Raw genomic sequence first — 21554 nt, forward strand, 5'->3', positions numbered from 1 at the left:
TTTACTTCGCTGAAAATTTCTACCCCAGTCCCGTGGAGAAATATTTTTTGAAAATTTTAATGAGAATGAGCTCAGACCTTTTTAAGACTGAGAGTAACAAGCTGGGTGTAGGGGCAGAAAGGGTTTTTGGCAGAAAGGTATTTTAAGCAAGGCAGAAATGTTGAGTTTGTTCCAGGAAGGCACCTTATACTCATCCCATGGGAAAACTGGCCAGGTTTTACAGTCGGAAAAACGCTGCTGGCAATTATCAGCAGGGATCTGGTCTAGAAGCTGAATTCCCTTAGAAGTCTGCCTGTTTGGAGTAAATTGCTGTTTCTCCCTCTAAGGCTTGACCTTCCTTGTAGTTGGTACCGCCAGCTGTTACATGCGTAGCTGCAGGTGGATTATAATTTATACATACACCAGTTCTACCAGCTCTTCCCTTTATCTTGCCCAACACCGCTGCCTAAGCACCCTCTCAGGTGGTTTTGTTCCTGAAATGCTAAACACAGGCTAGCCAATACGCCCTGGAGTAAGAGAGAGAAGAAATTTCCCACTTCATTTCTTTTTCAGAAGCTAATACAGACTCCAAAGTGTGCCATCACTTAACGCTGCCCCGGATCATTAAGTCTTCAGAGTGCGGTGTAAGTGCTGCAGATTTGTACGGGCATAAATCAGAGTACGGTTAGACACATAAGCAGCTTTAAAATAGGAAACAACCCATGTCATTAAAGGAAAAGTATTGCAACTCATCTGTGAAGAAGAGCTTCAGCAGTGATGCAAGAAGTCTTCCTCCACTGCACTTGGGGTTTGTTTCCTTCCTAGCCTCAACAGCCCCTTCTATACCAACTTTCTGGCAGTTTCTAACTTATTATATTAACCATTCAGAGCAAACAACCTTGCTTCCCTGTATTTGTTTATGTATTCCAGAGCAGTTAAACAACAAAATCAGATCTTCTGCAACTCGGTAAGGCTCAGCCGTACTACAGCTACAAACATTAACATCATCTAAAGACCATCACGTACGTACTCTGCAATTCGTGTGTATTTGTTGGCATTAGGAACAGGAAAAGCTCTGTATAGCAACCCAAGGCCAGGTAGAAGGGACTGCCAATTAAAGGCATTCAGCATAGGAAATAAAGATTCAAAAATTCCTCAAACGCAGTTAGAAGCCGGCTGTCACCTACCAATTATTTCATCTTTCTTTCAGATTGCTGTAGCTGCTGCTTTTTTTTTTCTTTTTTAAAGGAAAACTCTCCCCATGAATATTTATTGCGGTTGTCACAAGCTGGACTAGGTAAGCCTGACACAGAAAAGTGGATTCCTTTGTACTAACAACAAACAAATAAATTTGCTACTAAACACTGTGAATGAGCTGGCAGCTGAGTTTCGCAACCGGTCCTTTCCTACCTCTGCCCCAGCGTGGTGGAAGGCACATGAGCTAGGAGAAATAAAACGCTATGGAGGGTCAGCGCTGTCTGGTCAGCGTTGGACCATGGAGAAGAAGCTTGTGCCTGTAGGAAAGGTCTCGGCCGCTGCCAAAATGCCACCAAGCAATCCCTTGGTGTCCACCCATGTGCCTGTGATGGAGTCCATGGAAAGAAGCTTATTTGTGGTAGGGCTTTTAGCTTCTGGCTGAGCTGTAGCTGGTGCAGGATGGCAGGTGGGGATCTGGAGAGTTTCTGAGCTGGGTTTTTAAGCGGGATTTTGCCTGGGCTGAGCAGCGTTTTGTCAGCACCCATCCACCACCTCCGGCACTGGCAGGGAGGTGTTACCGTCCCCCAAACTGGCAGACAGAAAATGCAAAGGAGGATTCGTTCCAGTCCCTCCTGGACCCAAACACTACTACCTTGGCTAAACCTCCTGGCCTAAATAAATGCATCTTTTGGGGAAGAATATGGGTCCTGCCACTTCCAGAACTGATGTTCCTCCTGACAAGTCACGATGAAAATTTGTGTCTGTTTTTCACAGTTACCTTATTGTTGGCCAATGTTAAAAACACATGATATTTCATCAGCTTGCCATGCCTTCCCTTTACCGCACATGACAAAAAGATCTGAAATGTCATGTATTTCACTACCAGCACACAATCACAAAAGAAATAAGAAAAACCTATTGTAACCAGAAGCTGAAACGGTAGTACCGTCTTTAGGCAATGCATGATATTTTAGCTTTCTGTCATACACGGGGAAACGTAAACACCTATAAAATGTCATGCATCTGCAGTCATAAATGAACTCGTGTAAACATTTAGTTGAAAGATGCATGAGATTCCATCCTTTTGCCATATTCACAAAGCTGCATAATAAATTTGGGGGCAAACTGACTAGTTCATGGTTTGCTTCATATTTAGGAGACAAGACTATCAATTAAACAGATCCGCAGACAACTCCTACGCTAGGACTAGCTTTTCCCTCTCTGTTCCTCGACGAAGCTCTGTAATGCACCAGACTTTGCTTAGAGATGCAGAAATTTCCCCGATGCTTGGGAAATCCCCAGTGGAAAGTTGTAGTTGCAGTTCTAGCGGTCACCTCCTACGGGATTGGTTCTAAGAGCCCTGAACTCCAGAACGTTGGCTTCCCATGCCTTTCATCCTTGCTTACCAACACCTCAGCCATCTGCTCTCTGCAGCAGCAGGGACCAAGCCCAAAATGCCAACCCGGGTCTGAACAAGCTCAAATTGCTCCTGCTGCAACTTAAAATCATCCCTGCGTGTCCCTTCTTGAGGCTTTGAGCAGCCTGGTCTAGTGGGAGGTGTCCCTGCCCAGGGCAGGGGAGTTGGAACTAGATAATCTTTAAGGTGCCTTCCAACCTGAATCATCCTGTGTGATTCTTTCCTTCTTTCACAAAAAAAAAAAGCAGTGAGGAAAGAGCAGGCATTCACCAGTGCCAGCAAAGATGACTTGTGCAACCAGTCACAGCTGATTAAGAAATCTATTATAGGGATCTCATGACTTCTTCTCTAAAGAACACGCGGTTTTGGTGTTCCCTTTTGGAAGGTAATATTTGGATTCTTTCCATAGCCACATGCAGAAGAGCGCTTGCACAGTGAAATGGCTCTCTATGTAAATGCTGACCACAAGAAAACTCCCTGGAAAGCAGATGTTGCCTTGATGGCTTTGCCAAATACTACAAGGCAGGTTTGGGTGCTAGAAGCAATTCCTCCAGCAGAGCTGCTGCTGCTCCCACCTCTGCCACTGACCTGCTATGGGACCATGTCGTCTTTTACCTCCTTGCCTCGGTTTCCATCTCTGTTAAATCAAGAGAAATGGTATTCAGCTTTATAAGTTCATTGGGTTGTCTGGATGAAAATCACAGAACGGAGACAAAGCACTTTTGTATAGATGTATGATGACATACAATCAGCAGGTTCTCGCTGGTGTTTCTGGAGATGCCAGGATAATAAAACACCTTTGCCTTGCTCTGATTTCTGAATTTCAAATATGGCAAACAGGGCTGAAATTTCATGTATTTTCTTTACCATTCCCATATCATTTTCTTTACAGACTCTCATGTTTGAGTTGCTTCACTGGGAAGAGAGAAGCTCTTTTGAGGGTAAAATTTAAAATAGCTGCAGGTACCTCTTGTCGGTGCTGTAGAAATGGAGAAAATGTGAAGTTACCGTGTGACATTAGAACAGGATTAATAATTTCCGAAGCACATTTTCAAGAAAACCAAAACAATAAGAACACCGAAAAACAGAGACACACAGCCTCTCCTAGACCCCACGGAGAAGGGATTTCTGCTCTTAGTGCAATTGTCTGGCTAAGGGAAAATTAGTACATGCAGAGCTGGGACTTTGTTAAAGGAGTTGAGCACCTGCTGGCCCTGATGCTCGCTTTTTCTTTTTTTTAAAAAAAGCTATGGAGAGAGTCAAAAGTTTAATAGTAGCTTGTTAAATTATAAAATATGGTTTCCACTAAGTTCAACATAGTCATAAGAACTGAGAAGTTGCACCCAGAGGGTGGCATTGGCATCAGCTGGAGGAAAACAGAGCAGTGCCACCACAACGGTGTGCGACCAAGCACACAGCAGATAGGGTGGAAACAGCCTAAATTAGGAAACAGCTTAAATTCTTCCATTTCTGCTTGCCTCAGATTTCCTATGGCTGAGTGTGGGTGTTTACCCATCAACAACATTGCTTCAAACCCACTGAGTTACTCTTCAGAAACGTTCAAGGACACTTATCTCGGTACCTGACTTAGCATGGAGACCTCAGTGGGATTCAGGCATGCGAACATGGCCCATCATGCCCACTCCAACAAGCAATGGATATTCTCAGCTCCTAAATTGGGAGCTCCTAATTTAAGCTTTAAGAAAAGCACGTATCCCCACACCTTGCAAGTGTGAGCCTTATATAATATGGATCTGAACACATATTTCCACCTACAGAAAGGAATGCAGGTTTGCAAGGGGTTTGGTAAGGAACATGCAACAGCAAAAACTCAGATTTCCCTGGTGATCTCAAAACACCTTTTAGATTTATCCCCTCTGCATCCATCAGCACAATATTACGTTTCATCAAAATGCAATAAAAGTTACTGAAGAGCAGGCCTCAAAGATAGAGATTTCCTTCCAGATACTCACTTGCTTGTGAGATGAGTCTTGGGAGTAATCCCATGCTCTCCAAAGAGAGTAACGAAGACGTTGGCGTCAGTTCCTGCTCCCCGGACATCTCCCGTCACTGTCACCACTTCGTAAACTGTGGAAGGAGAAAAGAAAGATCAGGACAACAGGAGAAATCCCTCACCCGATAAGCTACAGATCCAAGACATCCCCAAACCTGAGCTGAAGACCCCAGAGACAGATCTCTGCATCCACCACCGAAACAAACCCATCTCTGGGGCAAGGCATGATCAGTGCTAAGGGTCAAGAGAACTGGTGAAAAACTTCACATCAAACGAAAACTGCTGGAGACGCTTTACATGGGCAGAGAGGGACAGAGTTAGGAAGGATTTTGCTGAAAATAAAGCACTTCTCTGTGAATACATCGCCTCCCCTACCATAACGCATGTGCATGTCTTATGTATAACAGATGAATTTATGTGAAGTGTTAGAGTAAAGCTGTTGAGCCATTTTTCGTGTATGCACGTGTCAGTTCAATGCACGCGTCAGTGCAATGTACGCTTTCCTGTTTGTTCTGGTAAGACATTTGTACAAAGCTGAGAAATCACTACAGCCAGAAAGTTTGCATTTCGGTTGTTCTGGAGACTTTACCAGAGACCAAATGTAAAATCATGAGGAGAATAAGGTAGGAAGATGCTTAAATTAGAGTCTCAAAGCTCTATCAATTGATCTTTCCAAGCAGTAGATTGAGCGGTGACTTTATTACCACACATCGATATCTGCTTGGGAGAGACACGAGTTAAAAAGAGCCTTTTACTCAAGTGGAGAAAGGTATGACAAGACCCGATGTCCAGAAGGTAAAGCTAGATAAATTCAAATTACAGTCAGACACGCAGTTCTTAAGCAGGATGACGAGTGGAGTTTGAACAGGACTTAAGGCTTGGGAAGAGGTTACCTTTCTGAAGGACATGTCTCGGTTGTCTCAATACAGAAGGAATTGGAGGAAATTATAAAACTTTGCCTTTGGCCACACCAAGCATCCTGATGGCCCCTTTTGGCTTTAGAACACACAATGGTCATTAGCTAGTGACAATATTTCAGTCTCAGACCTATAAGTGGGAGGAAACGCTAAACTTTCATCATTTCATCTTACCCAGCCTGACTAAGTACATGATTTCTCAGAATTAATGCTGTAAAACCGCCCTTCTTCACAGGTGCATCAGGACTCATGTATTTTGTTAGCGTCCGTCTTTCCCCCACTACACCTCAAATATATTCAAAAGAGACAAAAACCGTATTGGGACTCCTTACTCAAAGCACCAAAGTTTTTCCCCACTAACACTCTTCCCTCAAAGCACGACGGAGAAGAAATTAAATCCACATTTTAACTGAAAAGGATGTAGACAGAGTGCTAGAGCAAAACCCAGGCCACTCATGTAACACTGATTAGAAACCACTCCTCATTTCCAGCGGCTCTATTGCACTGAGACAGAAAAACATACCACAATATTCTCCTAACCTCACCTTTCCATTAATGTAAATAGGACAGGAAGGGTACATTATTATAATAAATACAGTACGTTTGATCTGTGCTCAGCTAAATTTTAAGAATCCCTTGGCTTGGCGTATTTCATTTATGGGCTGAAAGGAAGAGAAGGTTTCTTTGCAAAAAAGAATATATGAAATCCACAGCTTGCATATGAGTAATATGTAGGAACAATGTTTTCATTTCACCTTCCTCCTGTTAGCGTTCGCACATGCCAACGGGAGATGCTTGGCATAGAACGGAGAGACAGACGACGTCCTCGCATTAGCCATTAACAGGAGGAAGACTCGTAAGCCACCCTGCCCCAGTGATTCACCACTGATTGCTTCGTGGCTTTCCAGCGCCGACTCGACTCTGCTTTGGAAACAGCGAGCTTACGTCATTAAGTTATAATATTGCTGCACCCGTTTATGCCTGGCCATCTCAAAGCGTATGACAACTTACCTGTACCATGGATGTACTTATCACTGCCAGAGCATCCTACAGGCACTGCCTGTGGCCACACCAAGCATCCCGGTGGCCCCTTTTGGTTTTAGACCACACAACGGTCATTAGCTAGTGACAATATTTCAGTCTCAGATCTATAAGCTGGAGGAAAGGTTAAACTTTCATCATTTCATCTTGCCCAGCCTGCCTGCTAAGTACTTGAGTTCTCAGAATTACTGCTGTAAATTGGCAGTTACAGCTGAGCATCCCTCTCCAAGCTTTCATTGGATGTAAGGTCCTTTAATGCACCGACCCCCCTCTCCCCACAGAAGCTCCGGAAAATTTGGCCCTGTTCCTCCTTTCAGGGGGTGAGGTCAAGTTGTGCCCTGCTTCTTGCTGGCAGGCAGGTGGCTGAAGGCGTTTTCCCCATGAAAAAGGAGGGAAAAAAAGGGTCATCACAACAATCCATAAGTTCACAGGTTTTCTAGTAAGTGGGTGTTTTTTCTTTTCATTGTTAGAGAAGCGCTAGGACTAATAAGTTACGTGTGGCAGGCAGAGTCTGTCGTGTTACATCCACTCATGTTACATCAAGTGAAACCCATTCCTGAACCGGTCTGTTGCACCTCTCTGGGTATTGACATCCCCTCATCTATACATCTAACCTTAATTTCCTCACAGAAGGTGTAAGTCAGGCAGATCTACTTTCACTTTCCCACTCCTAACAAATGAGATGATGGGATACAAGGAAATTAAGTGTCTAAGACAACACCATCAACAAGCCACAATACTCCCCCCCCCCACCAAATTAAAAATCAAAACCCTTCTCTAATTCCCGCAATGGGAGTCTCACAGTTGCAAGAAAACACAAGCCATGAACACGTACAAATTTGTACGTCGGGTTCACAACCCTACATTCACCTTACACACACTGGAGTGCGCACGGAGCACGTGGATGAGCAGTTTTTACCAGGACAGATGTGCTGAGCCTTGCCCAAGTAGCACAGGTCATTACTGAGCATATGCTGCAGTTAACATCATTTTCGTTTCGTACCCCAAGCCTCTTTGCTGGGAACAGGGTCCATGATATAAGACGACAAGAACTGTAGACTAATGACATTTCTTAACCACCCCAGGAGTTTGCTCCTGAATAATCGGATATTCTGACTTTGAGAGAACGCGTCCAACCTTAGCAAATCCCAAGCATAAACATCTTGTACTTTATGACTTGGGACAATAAAGCTGAAATAGCCGAAAAGCTTGAAATTGGATTTCTGGGGAAGTCACGCTTCTGGAATCTGGGCTGGAATCTAGTGGAATCTGGGCTAGAAAGATCAATTTTGCCACTTCAGTGCTGCAGCTGTGAAGGTGAAGATTAAGAAAAGACAGAAGTTAAATATCTCAAGTATTCCATGTGTTTCATCATGCAAGTTAGGTCTTCCCTTCCCACAAAGTTCCTTTTTTTCTGGATGGTCTCATGGGATTTCCAATCTTCTACTCATTTTGAGTCCCCATGTTTCAAACCCCTCTCCGCCACTCGAGAGGTCTGAATTACCTGCTGAGGCTTCACCTCCATCACTGCTGTGAATATTCTCAGGATTGTGGGCAGCAGTATTCACCAAAGATTTATCTCTATGGTGCAAAGGTGCCAGCCCTTAAAACCCTTCCGCTGATGGAAAATAGCTGCCCAAATTCTCCAGAATCTCCCAATTCATTTAACAGGAGCAGTGTGTAAATAAGTTTGGCCAACTGTTTATTCACTTTGCTTATCCTCCACCTGCATCAGTCTTGTAAGGAATATATGCTTATCACCAGGCAAAGTTAAAAAAAAAAAATCCATCCAGTTTATATTGTTATATTGAAAGGTTTAAAAAAAAGAAAAAAAAAAGCCAACAAAACTGCAATATTTCTTTGAAAACTAATGAAGTTCAAAGGTTGCTCTTTTCCCATCCTTTGACACTGATGCACACAGTCAGTTCAAGATTTCTTTCAGGGCTGTTGCTTGGTCCAACAGCTAAATAGAAATTATAGCAAGTTTTTTCAGGATAGAATGAGGTTTTGGTATATCACTCCAGATTTGGCTGTATCTTACTATTTAGACTCCTCCTCAATGGAAGCAATCACTGAATGCAAATAAAGAGACCATCTGCAGGGATTTTACGGTTACCCTTGAAGTTTCCAAGTGCATCCACAGTCTTCCTCTTCCCTTACTAATTTATGAGATGCGAGTATGTACGTGGCTTTGCTTTTAGCTGTCTGACATCAGCGAGAGACATACTGGGGAACCTTTGAGCTCCTCAAAGAGATCTGCTCTCGAAGTGGAGTTTGGGATGGCTGGTTCAACCCCACTGACATCTCCTCCACTGAGTCAGTTGAGAGACCAGTTCCAAACAGACACTGCATTGTTTTACCAGCTGCTCACCTCAAGAGTTTCTGGTTTTCCCGTCTTAGTCAGCAGGACTTGAAACAAGAACTTTCTTCAGAGCTTTGCAATAAATTTCGGCTTCCATAGTGTGAAAAACAGCGCCTTATATTCATTCCTGCTGATCTTACACAAAGAATCATAGAACAGAATCACAGAATCATTTAGGTTGTAAAAGACCTCTAAGATCAAGTCCAACCATTAACCTAGCACTGCCATGTCCATCACTAAATCACCTCCCTCAGCACCACATCTACCCATCTTTTAAACACTCCAGGGATGGTGACTCAACCACTGCCCTGGGCAGCCTCTTCCAATTCAGTGAAGAATTTTTTCGTAATATCCAATCTAAACCTCCCCTGGCACAACTTGAAGTAACTTGAGTACATCAAGATGTGCTTTGGCAGAAATCTCTTAGCCTCTCCATGAGTGGATGGCTTCACACCCACCATATCCCTATTTCCTTCTTGGTCAAACATAAGGTGTAAACCATGACATACCCCTGCCCCTTGTCAAATATTGGCACTGATCATCCGCCTTCCTCCAAATATGGACAGGGTGCCCCAAAAGTCCATGCCTCTTCACCTAAGCTACTGCTCAGTCATTAAGCCAGTGTTAAGGTGCTTCTGCCCATCTCTGCTACTCCTTAATGCTTTTCCTACCAGTGTTGGCTGAGTTCATCGCACACCATGAGTATAGGAGCCCCAAAAAGGTCATGAAAGTAAAAGGTAGAGTACAGGATCCCAGCTTGAACATAGGCACGCTGCGTGGGCCACTGCTCCCAGGAAGACACCTACATTTAGGTGCTTTTAATTGGCAAACAATCTCACCCTCAAGGTCAAGGTAAGTCTATTCTGTGTGCCCAGAACATGGCCAGGTTACAGTAATCTAGAGTGTTAATATAGGAATGCTTGACTTTCAGGCCAGTCTCCAAATCCTCCTTTTCTCCCACTGGGCTAGGCAGAGTCAATATAAAGCTTTTAATACAGCCACTGATACAGACTCTTTTGTTCCGAGTATTGTCTCAATCAAGTGGAATTTTGTTCACTTATCTCATCTGGTAGATATTGAATCTTCAGCTGACTCCAGTGTTCAGCTATCTGCCATGAAGTCTTCGGAAACCAGGGAAAGTTTCTGCAAGCTAAACAGAACTGATTTGCTGTGGACTGCAAACCCATTACCGCTTTTCATGGGCATATACAAACTCAATAAAGTAAATAATAGACACGAGTTTCTTTTTGCTGAAAATAATCATTCCAAAATGGTCATTTCAAGCACAAGACACAGCAAAATCAGTATCGGGTTACATTGAAGCATCGCTGGAAGAACTTACATCCATTTCTCTGTCTTGCAGGAAGAGCTGATACTATAAACCCATCCATCCAATGGCCAGAGTAGAGAAACACTCACTTCAAAATGGTCGCTAAATGACTGTAAAGCTGTAAAGACTGACAAGTCTAGCTAAAGACTGACAATCCTCTAGCTAAAAGCATGCAAAATTCCCTTAGCTCCACAAGGAAGGAATATCTTCAGGGCAGAAGAGTGCTTTGGCTGATAAATTCAGCTTTTTCTGACTCCAACGACGTGGGACTGCTTAGCACCAATTATGGCAGTGGCTGCAGATCCCTTCAGGTCACATTCTCATACAATGAATATGGAGAACCGGGCTGAAGATCATGCCGGTGCCTAACTGTTTTCTAGCAAGAGTGGTAGAAAAAAAATTAAGGGCTATGCCACAAGAGTGATTAAACAAGTGGAATAAGACAGCAAAGCTGGTGAGGAGTCATCAAAGAGTTTGAGTAAGGAAGAGGGAAAGCAGAAACAAGAGCTGAGCCATGGATAGCGGGTGAAACAGAACGGGTGAAAGTCCCAAAGTGTCTGCAGGCACGAAACTTCCCAGTGTGGACAGAAGCACTGGTGTCCTGGAGGCAGCCTGCAGTGCACTGACACCCTCCAGTATCTCTGCCTTTTACACAGAATCGCAGAATGGTATGGGTTGGAAGGGACCTTCGGGGATCATCTAGTCCAACACCCCTGCCAAAAGAGGTTGGACAGGAACGCATCCAGGAGGGTTTGGAATATCACCAGAGAAGGAGACTCCACAGCTTCTCTGGGCAGCCTCTTCCAGGGCTCTGGCAGCCTCAAAGGAAAGAAGTTGTTCCTTGTGTTCAGTTGGAATTTTCCATGTTCCAGTTTGTGCCCGTTGTCCCTTCTGCTGTCACTGAGCGTCACTGAGAAGAGTCTGGCCCCATCCTCTTGGCACCCACCCTTTAGATACTGATCAGCATTGATGGGATCCCCTCTCAGTCTTCTCCTCTCCAGGCTGAACAGCCCCAGGGCTCTCAGCCTTTCCTCATCAGAGAGATGCTCCAGTCCCTGGGTCATCTTCATAGTCCTCTACTGGACACTCTCCGGCAGTTCCTTGTCTTTCTTGAACTGGGAAGCCTAGAACTGGACCCAGTGCTCCAGATGTGGCCTCACCAGGGCAGAGTAGAGGGGGAGGATTTACGTCTCTCTGAGCCGATCTACCACATACCAACACTGCACCCATGGCAAACCTTATCTCCCTCAGCACCACAGGCTTCCTCGAAGAGATCTGCAAATCCGTACCTCCAGGTTGCACGCACAAGGTGGGCAAGAACTAAACCCTCCTAGACCAAGGCAGTAGAAGAAACGGGCAAGATGCCATCTGGATCTTGAATATAAACCCAAACCAACACACACTCCTTTGAAGCTGTCTATCAGAGCTACCTTAGGATGCATCGGTTTAGCAGGACGCATTTACCTCGGCAGTGGTAATGGTTGTTTGCACTTCACCGTATTTCCAGTTGGGAATTCACTGATTATTCTCAATATTCACTTAACGTTGATTCAAGCAAAGCACTAATCACTCTGGCTCCTACTGAAGCACTTCAGCGTATGTTTGTCTCGGAGCACCTGAAGAGTACCTTGACATTGATGCAAAATACTTGGAAGTTTTTAAGGGTCTGTGCTGACTGTTACAGGTTATGTTTGCTTAAATGATGTTCTACGCACATGAACACGGCAGTTAAATACTTACTATGGTTACAGTTTTATCAGGACCATCCTTTACCCACGGGCCTTTAAAGTCGGCACTTGTTTGTTTTTATCAAGCCACAATTTGAGTAATAATCTTTTTTCATACACAAAATGAGTCAAATTCTTCTCTCATTCACTCTGGGGCAAATCATGACTAACTCCATTGACTTGAGCACAATGACTTTGGATTCATATTGGCAAAACTGTGAACAGATTTGGGCCTCACACGCTATGAGAGATTGCTGCTCTTTATATGCTTTAGCGAAAGCAGCTTTTGAGTCCGGCATGGATGCCAAATTAATTATTCAAAGCAAAAGAGAGGGATTTTTTCCATGAATATTTGGACTGTCTGCACACCATTATACATTCTGTTATTCATAGATTATATAAAGAATTGCAGAATTAGTAGTATCTTGCATTCTGAGACACTTCATGGACATGAATTAGGGAAGTTCCCTGCAAACTTACCACTAGTAGACACAGATAGCATCATCTTTAACTGAAACGTCATTTATCTCCGAAAATATAAGTCCAAAGCTGAATACTGTCCCGTCTGTTCCCACAGGCAGAGTAATTGTGGTCTGGAGTTTGTTTTACTTCATCAGCTATTGCAAAATCAACATTTCATTCTCACGCACCGTAGGAAGCCAAACTCGATTCATCTGGTGCTCGGGCTATCACTTAAAAGTGCTTTTGCCTTAGCACCACCAGGAAAAACATCTCAGTTCTTTGCTGGAACAGCAAAGTAGAATTAGCTTAGCAATCGACATCTTTGTTATTCAAGTTGAAATTGCGCTGGAGGAAAACACTGCCTCGGGGAAGGGAAACATTTGCGAGAAAAACCTGTTCCATTTCTTTCATTATCTTCTGGAGACAAGGAGGGCCTGGGTGTCTCTGAATCACAACTGTGGACAAGAACATTAGACACTGCTGTCCAGTGGGAAGCGTATAATGCAGCCTGGGCAAAATACGATATTGATTTTACCTGCAGTCTGTGGGAGAGCAAACTGTCTGCAGAACGCAACTGAAAGTAATTCCCTGCTGTCTATCACGTCCCCAGGTTCAAACAAGAGCCCCACTTTCCTCTAGTTGTCCAGGCAGCAGGACAACCAAGACCAAGGAGAGACGCTCTCGCTGCCTGCTCTGACCCCCAGCACCCGGGTAGCAGGAAGAGCAATTTCACCAAAGATCACATTTTGGCTGACTCCCCCCCGGCCCCAGCAGCCTCGGCCCAGAGGCATTGCAGCTGTTGGATGCTGGATGCTCCCTCTTCTCCCCAGGGAACAGCTGAGTTGTTTTTGCAGAGAAAAACACACCGACAGTGACATGTTTCAACACTGCCTGGCCTGAGGCAGTGAATCCAACAGGACCATATTCAGGAGCCAACGGCTGGCAAAGCCACCAAGGCAACAGCTGGCAAAGCCACCGCAGGAGAGGACGGGATGATGCCATGAGCAGGGGCAGTCGCCCCATGGCTGGCACATCGGAAGGCGACACTGCGCCCTTGGCAGCTCTCAGCTGAGGAACCAAGACCTGATTTCCAGCCACGCTTCAGGCCAATGCTTGGCATGAGCAGGGACTGACACCTGTCAGAAGCTCGTTATAAATACAAGTTACGTGTGTTACCTATATTTACACGCACGTTGTTAGATGTCATTATGAATCAAGCATAACACGACGACGTAATCATTCACAACAGACAGCTATTACTATCCAACCAGCACCTTAGAAAGGATTTTTTAAGAAAAAAAAAAAACAAACACAAAATACCCAAGTATGAACGGATACAAACTATGACCTTCCCACCTCCTACCTCTTCCTTCTTTGCAAATATCTCCTGATTAAGACTTGCAGCTGACAGAGCAAGTCTGATGGAGTTACTACCATGATATAAAACGGAGGACACCAAACTGATGTGGAAAAATAAAGCAGATCTGAACATCAGGGGGTGAAGTGCCGGAAAGACCAAGAGTTTTTAGACAGCCACATCCAGTTACAGCAACGATGGACGACTGCTTTGTGATATGTGTCCAGTGAGTCTTGCAATGCACATAAATCCATCAACAAAAGCCACAATTATTGTTTTCAGGCTGCTTGCTTTTTAAGTGTTGCCACTCAGGTGTTTGTGACATTGTGTTGCAGAGCAGTGTCCAGCAAGGAAGAAAAACCAAAGGCAGAAGAAAAGCTCCTCTGGACAATGCCTGGGGAAACATCTGTGCCCACAAGGCACTGAGAATAAACGACTATTTGTTGGGGCGGCAATAGTCGGCGAAGAGGACACCATAACCAGACAAAAAAATATCTTGTGAATCTGGAAGTTACGTCCTGGTCACATCCTCAACAGCTGACACAGAAACCCCCGGTAAATCATAGCATGCCGGCAGCAGTCAGATGTTCTCAACACCAACCCCACCGGGACTCTCTGCTTTCCTGGGGCTCAGACAGGTAAACCGCCTCACCTGAGGCTGTGCAGGGGATTGACTCAAGCTGGAATAAAAATCGGACTTTCCCCAGTTCCCTGTCTGTGCTTAGTCCCTTGTAGCTCGGTACGGTTTTCTGCCCAGGCTTCCCATCCAGCAATCCTGCTGTTTAGTGGCACAGTATTCAGATACTTGTCCAAATACCCAGGGACATGGTGATAAACAGCTTCACGGAGAGCCTGGGAGATGTTTATTTAACAAAGTATAATGGGAACGGAACTCATGATCCTTAAATTACCAATGCAATCCCGAAATTTGATGCACCAGTGGAGGGGACTGCTGTACCTGGGAGCAAAAGCAGCTCCTCAGTCTTCTTTCTGCAACCAGAGAATGAAAAAACTACCCAGGCAGAGTTCGGAATTTCTGAAAAAACTTAGGAATCACAATTAGTGCCTTAAGACTTCAAAAACATTGTAAAAATAAAAATTTTTTACACTGAAAGGGTTCTTAAGCATTGGAACAGGCTGCCTAGGGAAGCGTTTGGGGCACCATCCCTGGTTGTATTTAAAAGACAGGTAGACATAGTGCTTAGAGATACGGTTTAGTGATATTTTTTGTCAGAGTTAGGTTGGTGGTTGGACTCGATGGTCTTAAAGGTCCCTTCCAACCTAGGTGATTCTATGATTCTATGAAAAGAAAAAGTGAAAATCACCAAATCTTCTTGAAGCAGTCCACTATGATCAAGTTCGAGTCCTGCATCCTCTAAAGGTCACCTTCTTCAGAAAGGACACTTTGCCCTATGCCTTGGATGCTACAGAACATTAAATCCAGGGTGATGGGACACACGGGTTGGGGGGAACACATCTAGAACTGAATATATAGATCTGCATTTAACATCTGCTTCTCAGCAAGATCTTGTACAGATTCTCTTCAGGAACTCTCAGATATTTTCTGTTAAAGTCCAGAACCCAACATTCAGTCTAAAAAGTAGCCACAGGAAATTAAAGATATAAAACTGAACTTTCCATTCCATTCAGATTTAAGTATTTTGGGTGTGAGGAGAGCAGCAATGCTGGAAAACTGCAGTCCTTACGGGTGTGAGCATCAGCCACACTGTGGGTTTGGCAGCCTGGTGCCTACAGCTGTTCCTCGATGCTGGTTTTGGTGCTGCCAGCTGGGCTGAGCCATCCCAAATGGATCATGTGTGCCTAACAAGGATGGATTCTTCCAGTGCTTGGGGCTGCTAGGTCCTGCCCGGGCAGAGGGAGAGGTGGGAGATACACAAGCTGCCCCCTGCCCCGTGCCTGAACTTGGCTCAGCACACACCTGCCAATGAAAGGAGACACCTGCAAGGGCCTAAATCTTCCAATCTCAGCTAGGGCTTGCTCCAAAAGGTTTATTTGCACTCATCTGCTTTACAGTACCGATTTTCTGTACCAATGACTAGCGGCAGCCCTCCTGCAGGTCACAGAATCGCAGGATGATGGCCAGCTATAGTTGATCATATGGTTGATGGTCATAGGTCATAGTTGGTTGATGGCCAACTACGGAGGTCAAAGATGAAGAGCCGCTGTGATTCCTTGCAAAGCCCCATCCACAGCATTTTGACGACTCATTTCTAATTTGTAAGAACTCATTTCAGCAGCACACCTCCAGGCAACTTTAACTCTCCAATGGGACTACACAGGTGTGTAGTGAGGGGTGTCTAATAGCCAGGCCCAAAGGTTTTTCGGTGCCTACGTAAAAATATTAGCAAGTGCTCCTGCAACTTAATCAACACTTGGAGGTCACAATTAGTTTAGTGTTGGCTTGTTCAATCACACGAGCTAATAGTTCCTGTATACACCCATCTAACAAACTCTAAAAGTGATCTAAACTTCTCAAAATTCTTATTTCATCAGTCATTTGTAACTACGGAAAATTGCAGTATGGTGCGATCCACATCTCCAAGGCAGGTGCAGCACCACCTTCTCTTGGTAGCGTGTTTTGCACGTCCCTCTACATCACAAGACATAAAATTGCCACTGGTACAAAACTCTTCCCTGAATGTTTTAAGCTTAAAACCAAAGCTCATTTTAGCAGTAAGGAGAAAAAAAAAATCTTTCTTCCAAAGAGGAGTCCTTGTTCCTTCTGATCTGGAATATTAATCAAAGCCTCGGTTCGGGAAGATCAGTAGGAACAGGGCTAAGACGAGGTGATTTTGCAACTGATGATCATCTGTCATAAAAGTATGTGATACATCTCTCCAGTTCTGTATATAGCACAGGAAGAGAGCTGGCGACCACACAGCACTTGCCCTCCTCCTCCATTCTGCTGCTAAATTACATTAAGCAGAATTTAGCCATGAACTCAGCATGTCCTGAATGCTTTTTCTGTGTAACCCTTTGCTGCAGTCGCTAAAGGAACATGATAAACGTAGCACAATCAAACGGATGGTGCTCATCAAAAGGAACAAGTGGCTTGTATACCTATTTACAAATCAACAGTGGAGATTCCACCCCTCCCATCACCATTTGAGACAATGTGTTAACAAAAAACATGCATTTCTTGAGTAGCTTTCTTCATTTTACAATTGTCAGCACTGCCAAGATCACTGAAGTCCACCTTCACCCATTGTTCCATATGGATAAACCAGCGGTTTCATGCAAAGTACTCGGCATATGTCCCTGGAAAAGATGACTGCAGCCTCAAAGTATTGCATCTCCCGGGAGCTAATCCAAGCTTTGCTACCTTGCATGGGAGTGTACGTTCCTCATGGACCTCTACAGTGTCTTGATGATCGTGAGTCACCCAAGCTTTCCTAGCTATTTACTGTCACACACACCTGCCATTTAAGAGACTGCATGTATGGAAGTGCCTTATCCTTCATCCTCTACAAAATATCCTGGGAATCCTGGCCCTGGAGATGACGAGCACCTGAGTGTAGTGCAGCACGTGTGACTGCATGCTACAGTAAAACTTCCAAGAGACAAGAAAAACCTACTACAGGGTTTGCTTCTCTTTAAAGGAAAGATAGACGCTTCTTAATATCCAGATCTGAAATTTGGGAGGAAAAAAAAGAGGGGAGAAATTTAAAAAGAGGTTTCTATCATCAATAGGACCCCCAAAAGACTGTTTTCTTCTGAAATAAGATACACCTCTTGATGAGCTACAGCTGTGCAAAGAGGGATACCCCAATATCTGCTGAGCCAGCAGCACTTTACTGTGACACAGGAGGGACACCATCTCCCACAGCCCCTGGATGTCGGGGGGCTGGAGTCACTAAGCCAGCAGCTATCAACTCGGCCAGAGGGAAGCCTCCATTAATGGCATAAAAGCAAATTTGGGGAAAGTAACATTTTCTTTCTTCCTACCAACCCAGAGATATCCATGGCTTTGGCAGAGGCAACCCAGAAAACATATAGTGACTCTTGGTCCCTTCCTCCCTGGTTCTCTGACCCCAGACCCGAGCAGGAGGATAAATAACCGTGCCACACTCCATAAATAACCATGCCAGGTTGGAAGGGACCTTGAAGACCATCTAGTTCCACCCCCCCCTGCCCTGGGCAGGGACACCTCCCACCACACCAGGTTGCTCCAAGCCCCGTCCAGCCTGGCCTTGAACACCTCCAGGGATGGGGCAGCCACAGCTTCTCTGGGCAACCTGGGCCAGGGGCTCACCACCCTCATCATAAAAATTTTCCTCCTCGTGTCCAATCTAAACCTACTGTCTTGCGGTTTAAAACCATTGCCCCTTGTCACGTCGCTACAGGCCTTGGTAAAAAGTCTCTCTCCATCTTTCTTATAAGCCCCCTTTAAGTATTGAAAGGCTGCAATAACATCTCCCCAGAGCCTTCAGTACTGTACTGTGGAAGTAACTTTGCAAATACTTATTAATAAATAACTAATCTTGTTAACACCAGGATCACAGGAATGGACAACAGCTGCAATTTAGTTAAAAACGCCTGCTATCTCTGCTATAATTTTGCCAGATACCCTATCACCGAGTCACTTGATATCTTTTGTTTTCCTGTCCCCAGGAGCCGGGATTGCCTTGTTCTTCAGTCATCGATCGAATGTGGTGGTGGGGGGGATCCCTTCTCCTGTTTGCTAATACAATAAGATAAAGAGGACATCAGATGACACAGGCACCATCATCTCCCTGCTCATAAAACATTTGCAGCGGCTCTCTTTTCTTTTTACCACAAAAGGAATCACGTCTTGCAGACTGAAATGTCTCTCTACTGAATATTCACCATTACCGAAGGCAGCTGACATGCCCAATGCTTCTGGGAGGCTTTTTGCAGAGGTCACACGTTTCTCAAAAGCCTGACCAACAACAGTCCCTTCACTCAATGGTCCTTTGGAATAAAAGCAGCAGTGGCCTCCAACTAAGTTACACACACACAAAAAAAATCTACTGTTTTGAATCAAAATACGAAGAGCGCAGTGGATGGAGAGGGAATAGCTGAAACTCAAGCAAGAGGATATGGCAGTCAGGGTTTTCTCCTGAGCCTTTGCTTTTTGATGCCAAATGGCCCAGTAAGAGGTTTTCACTGGTGGAAAACCTCCGTGGCTCATTGGTTGCATGTGTCCTACCTCACATCCTTCTCTTCTCGCTTGCCCACCATTTCTTCTCTCACATACGTGTGCACTCACTTCCATAAATATATGGAAATTGAGGGTGCAAAATACTGAGCCACAGATCAAAGAGGAGAATCCATGATCTAAGGGAACAACCAGTGTTTTGCCCTGGGGACTTTCGGCCACATGACAGGTTTCTTGGAGGTCCTGGTGCTATCATGGTAGTAAACATTGTGAGTTTTAGACCCAAGATTTTCTATTTCTGACAGGGACTAGAAGAATCAAGTCCTGGCTTAATTCATTCCCCAGTGTTTCAACCACAAGCTAGTACCTTCTCTTGCAGAAACTCTTGAGAAATTAAGCAGAAGACCACGTAGAGATTATTATAAATGTTTGCTGGAAATTCTCTCTTTAAAAGTGCAACAGTTATTATTCCTCTACTATAAAAAAAAAAACATAGTATAGGGGGTGATAACCTCCCTCCCCCAGAAGAGCCATCACAAATGAAGTAGGTTTTGTGCATGATCTAAATACAGCATATATGGGAGGGCCCCGCTTCTCCTGCGGAGCAGTTGGATCATTTTTCTTTTCCCGGTACAGCCATATGGCACCATTACAGAAGGCATCAGTTATAGTTAACCTATAACCACACCGCAAGCGTGAGATGCTTTACAAGGTTCCTTAGGCACGCTCAGTTCTCCAAATTGCCACATGCAAGACGTGTTCTTACTCTAATTAACCGATGGGGAAACCACAGTGCCGAGAGGTTAAGTGTCTTACCCCAGTCACGCCAAGACCCAGTTTCACAGGTAATGGGCCGCTGGTGTCACCCCTCGGTGGTCCATTGCCTCTTTGCTGCCCACCCCTCTGATAAGGAGATAACCTCGCTGTGCTTGGGAGCATCCTCCTACCTATTGAGGGCTTTTTCTTTCAGTCGTGGAGCTACACCATGGGTCTCCGCTGTTCGCCTTGCAGTTTCCTCACCTCTCTGCCACAGCGCTGCAGTTTTGCTGGAGAGGTGGGGGGATGACTAGCTGCCACCCATCAGATAAATGCTAAAGTACAACCTTTTTCCACAAGCTGTCTAGACGTTGCCAGGCTGATGGCTGCAATCATTCTCCAGACCATGGCCTTCTAATGATACCACCTAAGACTTTAAGTCACTGTGCGACTCACAATGCTTTGAACTAAAGCACCCTGTGCGAACAGAGAGAGTGGACTATTTATTGTACCGACACAATATTAAGTTCAGAGATGGCTAGCAATATTTCCCCGGCTCTATTTGGTTACTTACAATGGCCAGAGAGAGGTGGCGTGCTGGACCTCCTGCTTCTACATCAATCCTAGATGGTCCGCTGCCTGCCCATCCGATTGCTGAAGCCACCGGCACGTTCCTGCTGCCTACGCTCGAGCAGGACCATGCATCTTTGCTACCTATCCTGCTTACAACAAGGGGAGTCTGCCAACTGCAGCTTCTGAACAGCACCACAACGCAGATATTAATTAGGAGAATGTAATTACAGCAGAACCATGCACACGGCAAAGCAACTTCATAAACTCGAAAGCTCGTACAGAAGCAGTCTGTCAGTGCCACCTCACATAGTAAAAATCCTTATTTAATTAGAAATATTCCCCACATAGGAAAGACAGAGCACCTACACCCCCAGGAAGGGTCCCCAGACAGGCATCCGCAGGGCCGGCAGCGTAACTGCCTGCCCAGGAGGGGAGATGAGAAACGATGGAGCTGACCTTTTTTTTTGTTGTACTCATCTTCTGTCGCATTGGAGGAGTCCGAATGATAGTCCCGAAGCTCCTGTTCGTACATCTCCAAAAAATTATCGTCCGTCTTTCCTTTCTTGGACTTGTCACCTTTCTTCTTCTTCTTTTCTTTGCCTTTTTTGCCTTTTTTCTTCTTTTTTTTTCTGCGCTCATAGTCGTCCTCATCCTCACTGCTATACTCTCTTCGCTTGGTTTTTTTCTTTTTCTTTTTCTTTACGTCTCCATCATTCTCTGAGTCCTCGGACTTTGATTTCTTTTTGCTTTTTCTCTTCTGGCTTTCATCTTCCCCGTCTTCCTCAGCTACCTCCTCAACTACCTCTTCCACTACCTCCTCTTCCTCCTCCTCCTCTTCCTCCTCTTCTACTTTGTTCTTTTCGGTCTTTTCTTTCATGTCATTGTTTTTCACCCCTACACTTTTAACAACACAATGATTGCCTTTATCTGACTTCTGCCACCAACCCTGGATCCTTCTCCAAGTGCCGAAGTCCTTTAGTCCTCCCCTCTCCCTGCCTGAGGCTGACCTCGTTTCACAGTGTCCTTCCTCCCCACCGGCTCAGCGTAGGTATGTCCTGGAGTCCCTTGTCCTTCCCAGTCCACAGGTGCCAACAGCTCACCTCCTTCTGACTCTTCCTTCACCTCCTTGACTGAGGCACCTTCCTCTCTCTTCTGTCTCTCCTGGTCTTTGGGTTTTCTCCTTTTCGTTATTATTATTTATTCATTGGTCCGTGCTGAGAACTTTCTCTTTTTTTCAGTGCCACCTCAGCCTCCGCTCAGGGTCAGTTGACAATCTGGGTCT

At 44.9% G+C, this 21554-nt stretch overlaps 1 protein-coding gene across 1 annotated transcript in view; it reads right to left on the reverse strand.

The window, feature by feature from the left end:
• Positions 1-21149, reverse strand: part of LOC128902657 (lipoxygenase homology domain-containing protein 1-like) — a 153655-nt gene extending 132506 nt beyond the window's left edge. Inside the window, exons 1-3 of the mRNA XM_054186019.1 lie at positions 20729-21149; positions 4567-4681; positions 3561-3572 (exon numbers count right to left, since the gene is read on the reverse strand). Of these exons, the coding sequence (XP_054041994.1) occupies positions 3561-3572; positions 4567-4681; positions 20729-21149 (548 nt within the window). The remainder of the gene's footprint in view (positions 1-3560; positions 3573-4566; positions 4682-20728) is intronic.
• Between the last annotated feature and the right edge of the window lie 405 nt (positions 21150-21554).

This window comes from Rissa tridactyla, chromosome Z (genome assembly GCF_028500815.1).
Source record: "Rissa tridactyla isolate bRisTri1 chromosome Z, bRisTri1.patW.cur.20221130, whole genome shotgun sequence".
In the NCBI taxonomy this organism is placed as follows: Eukaryota; Metazoa; Chordata; class Aves; order Charadriiformes; family Laridae; genus Rissa; species Rissa tridactyla.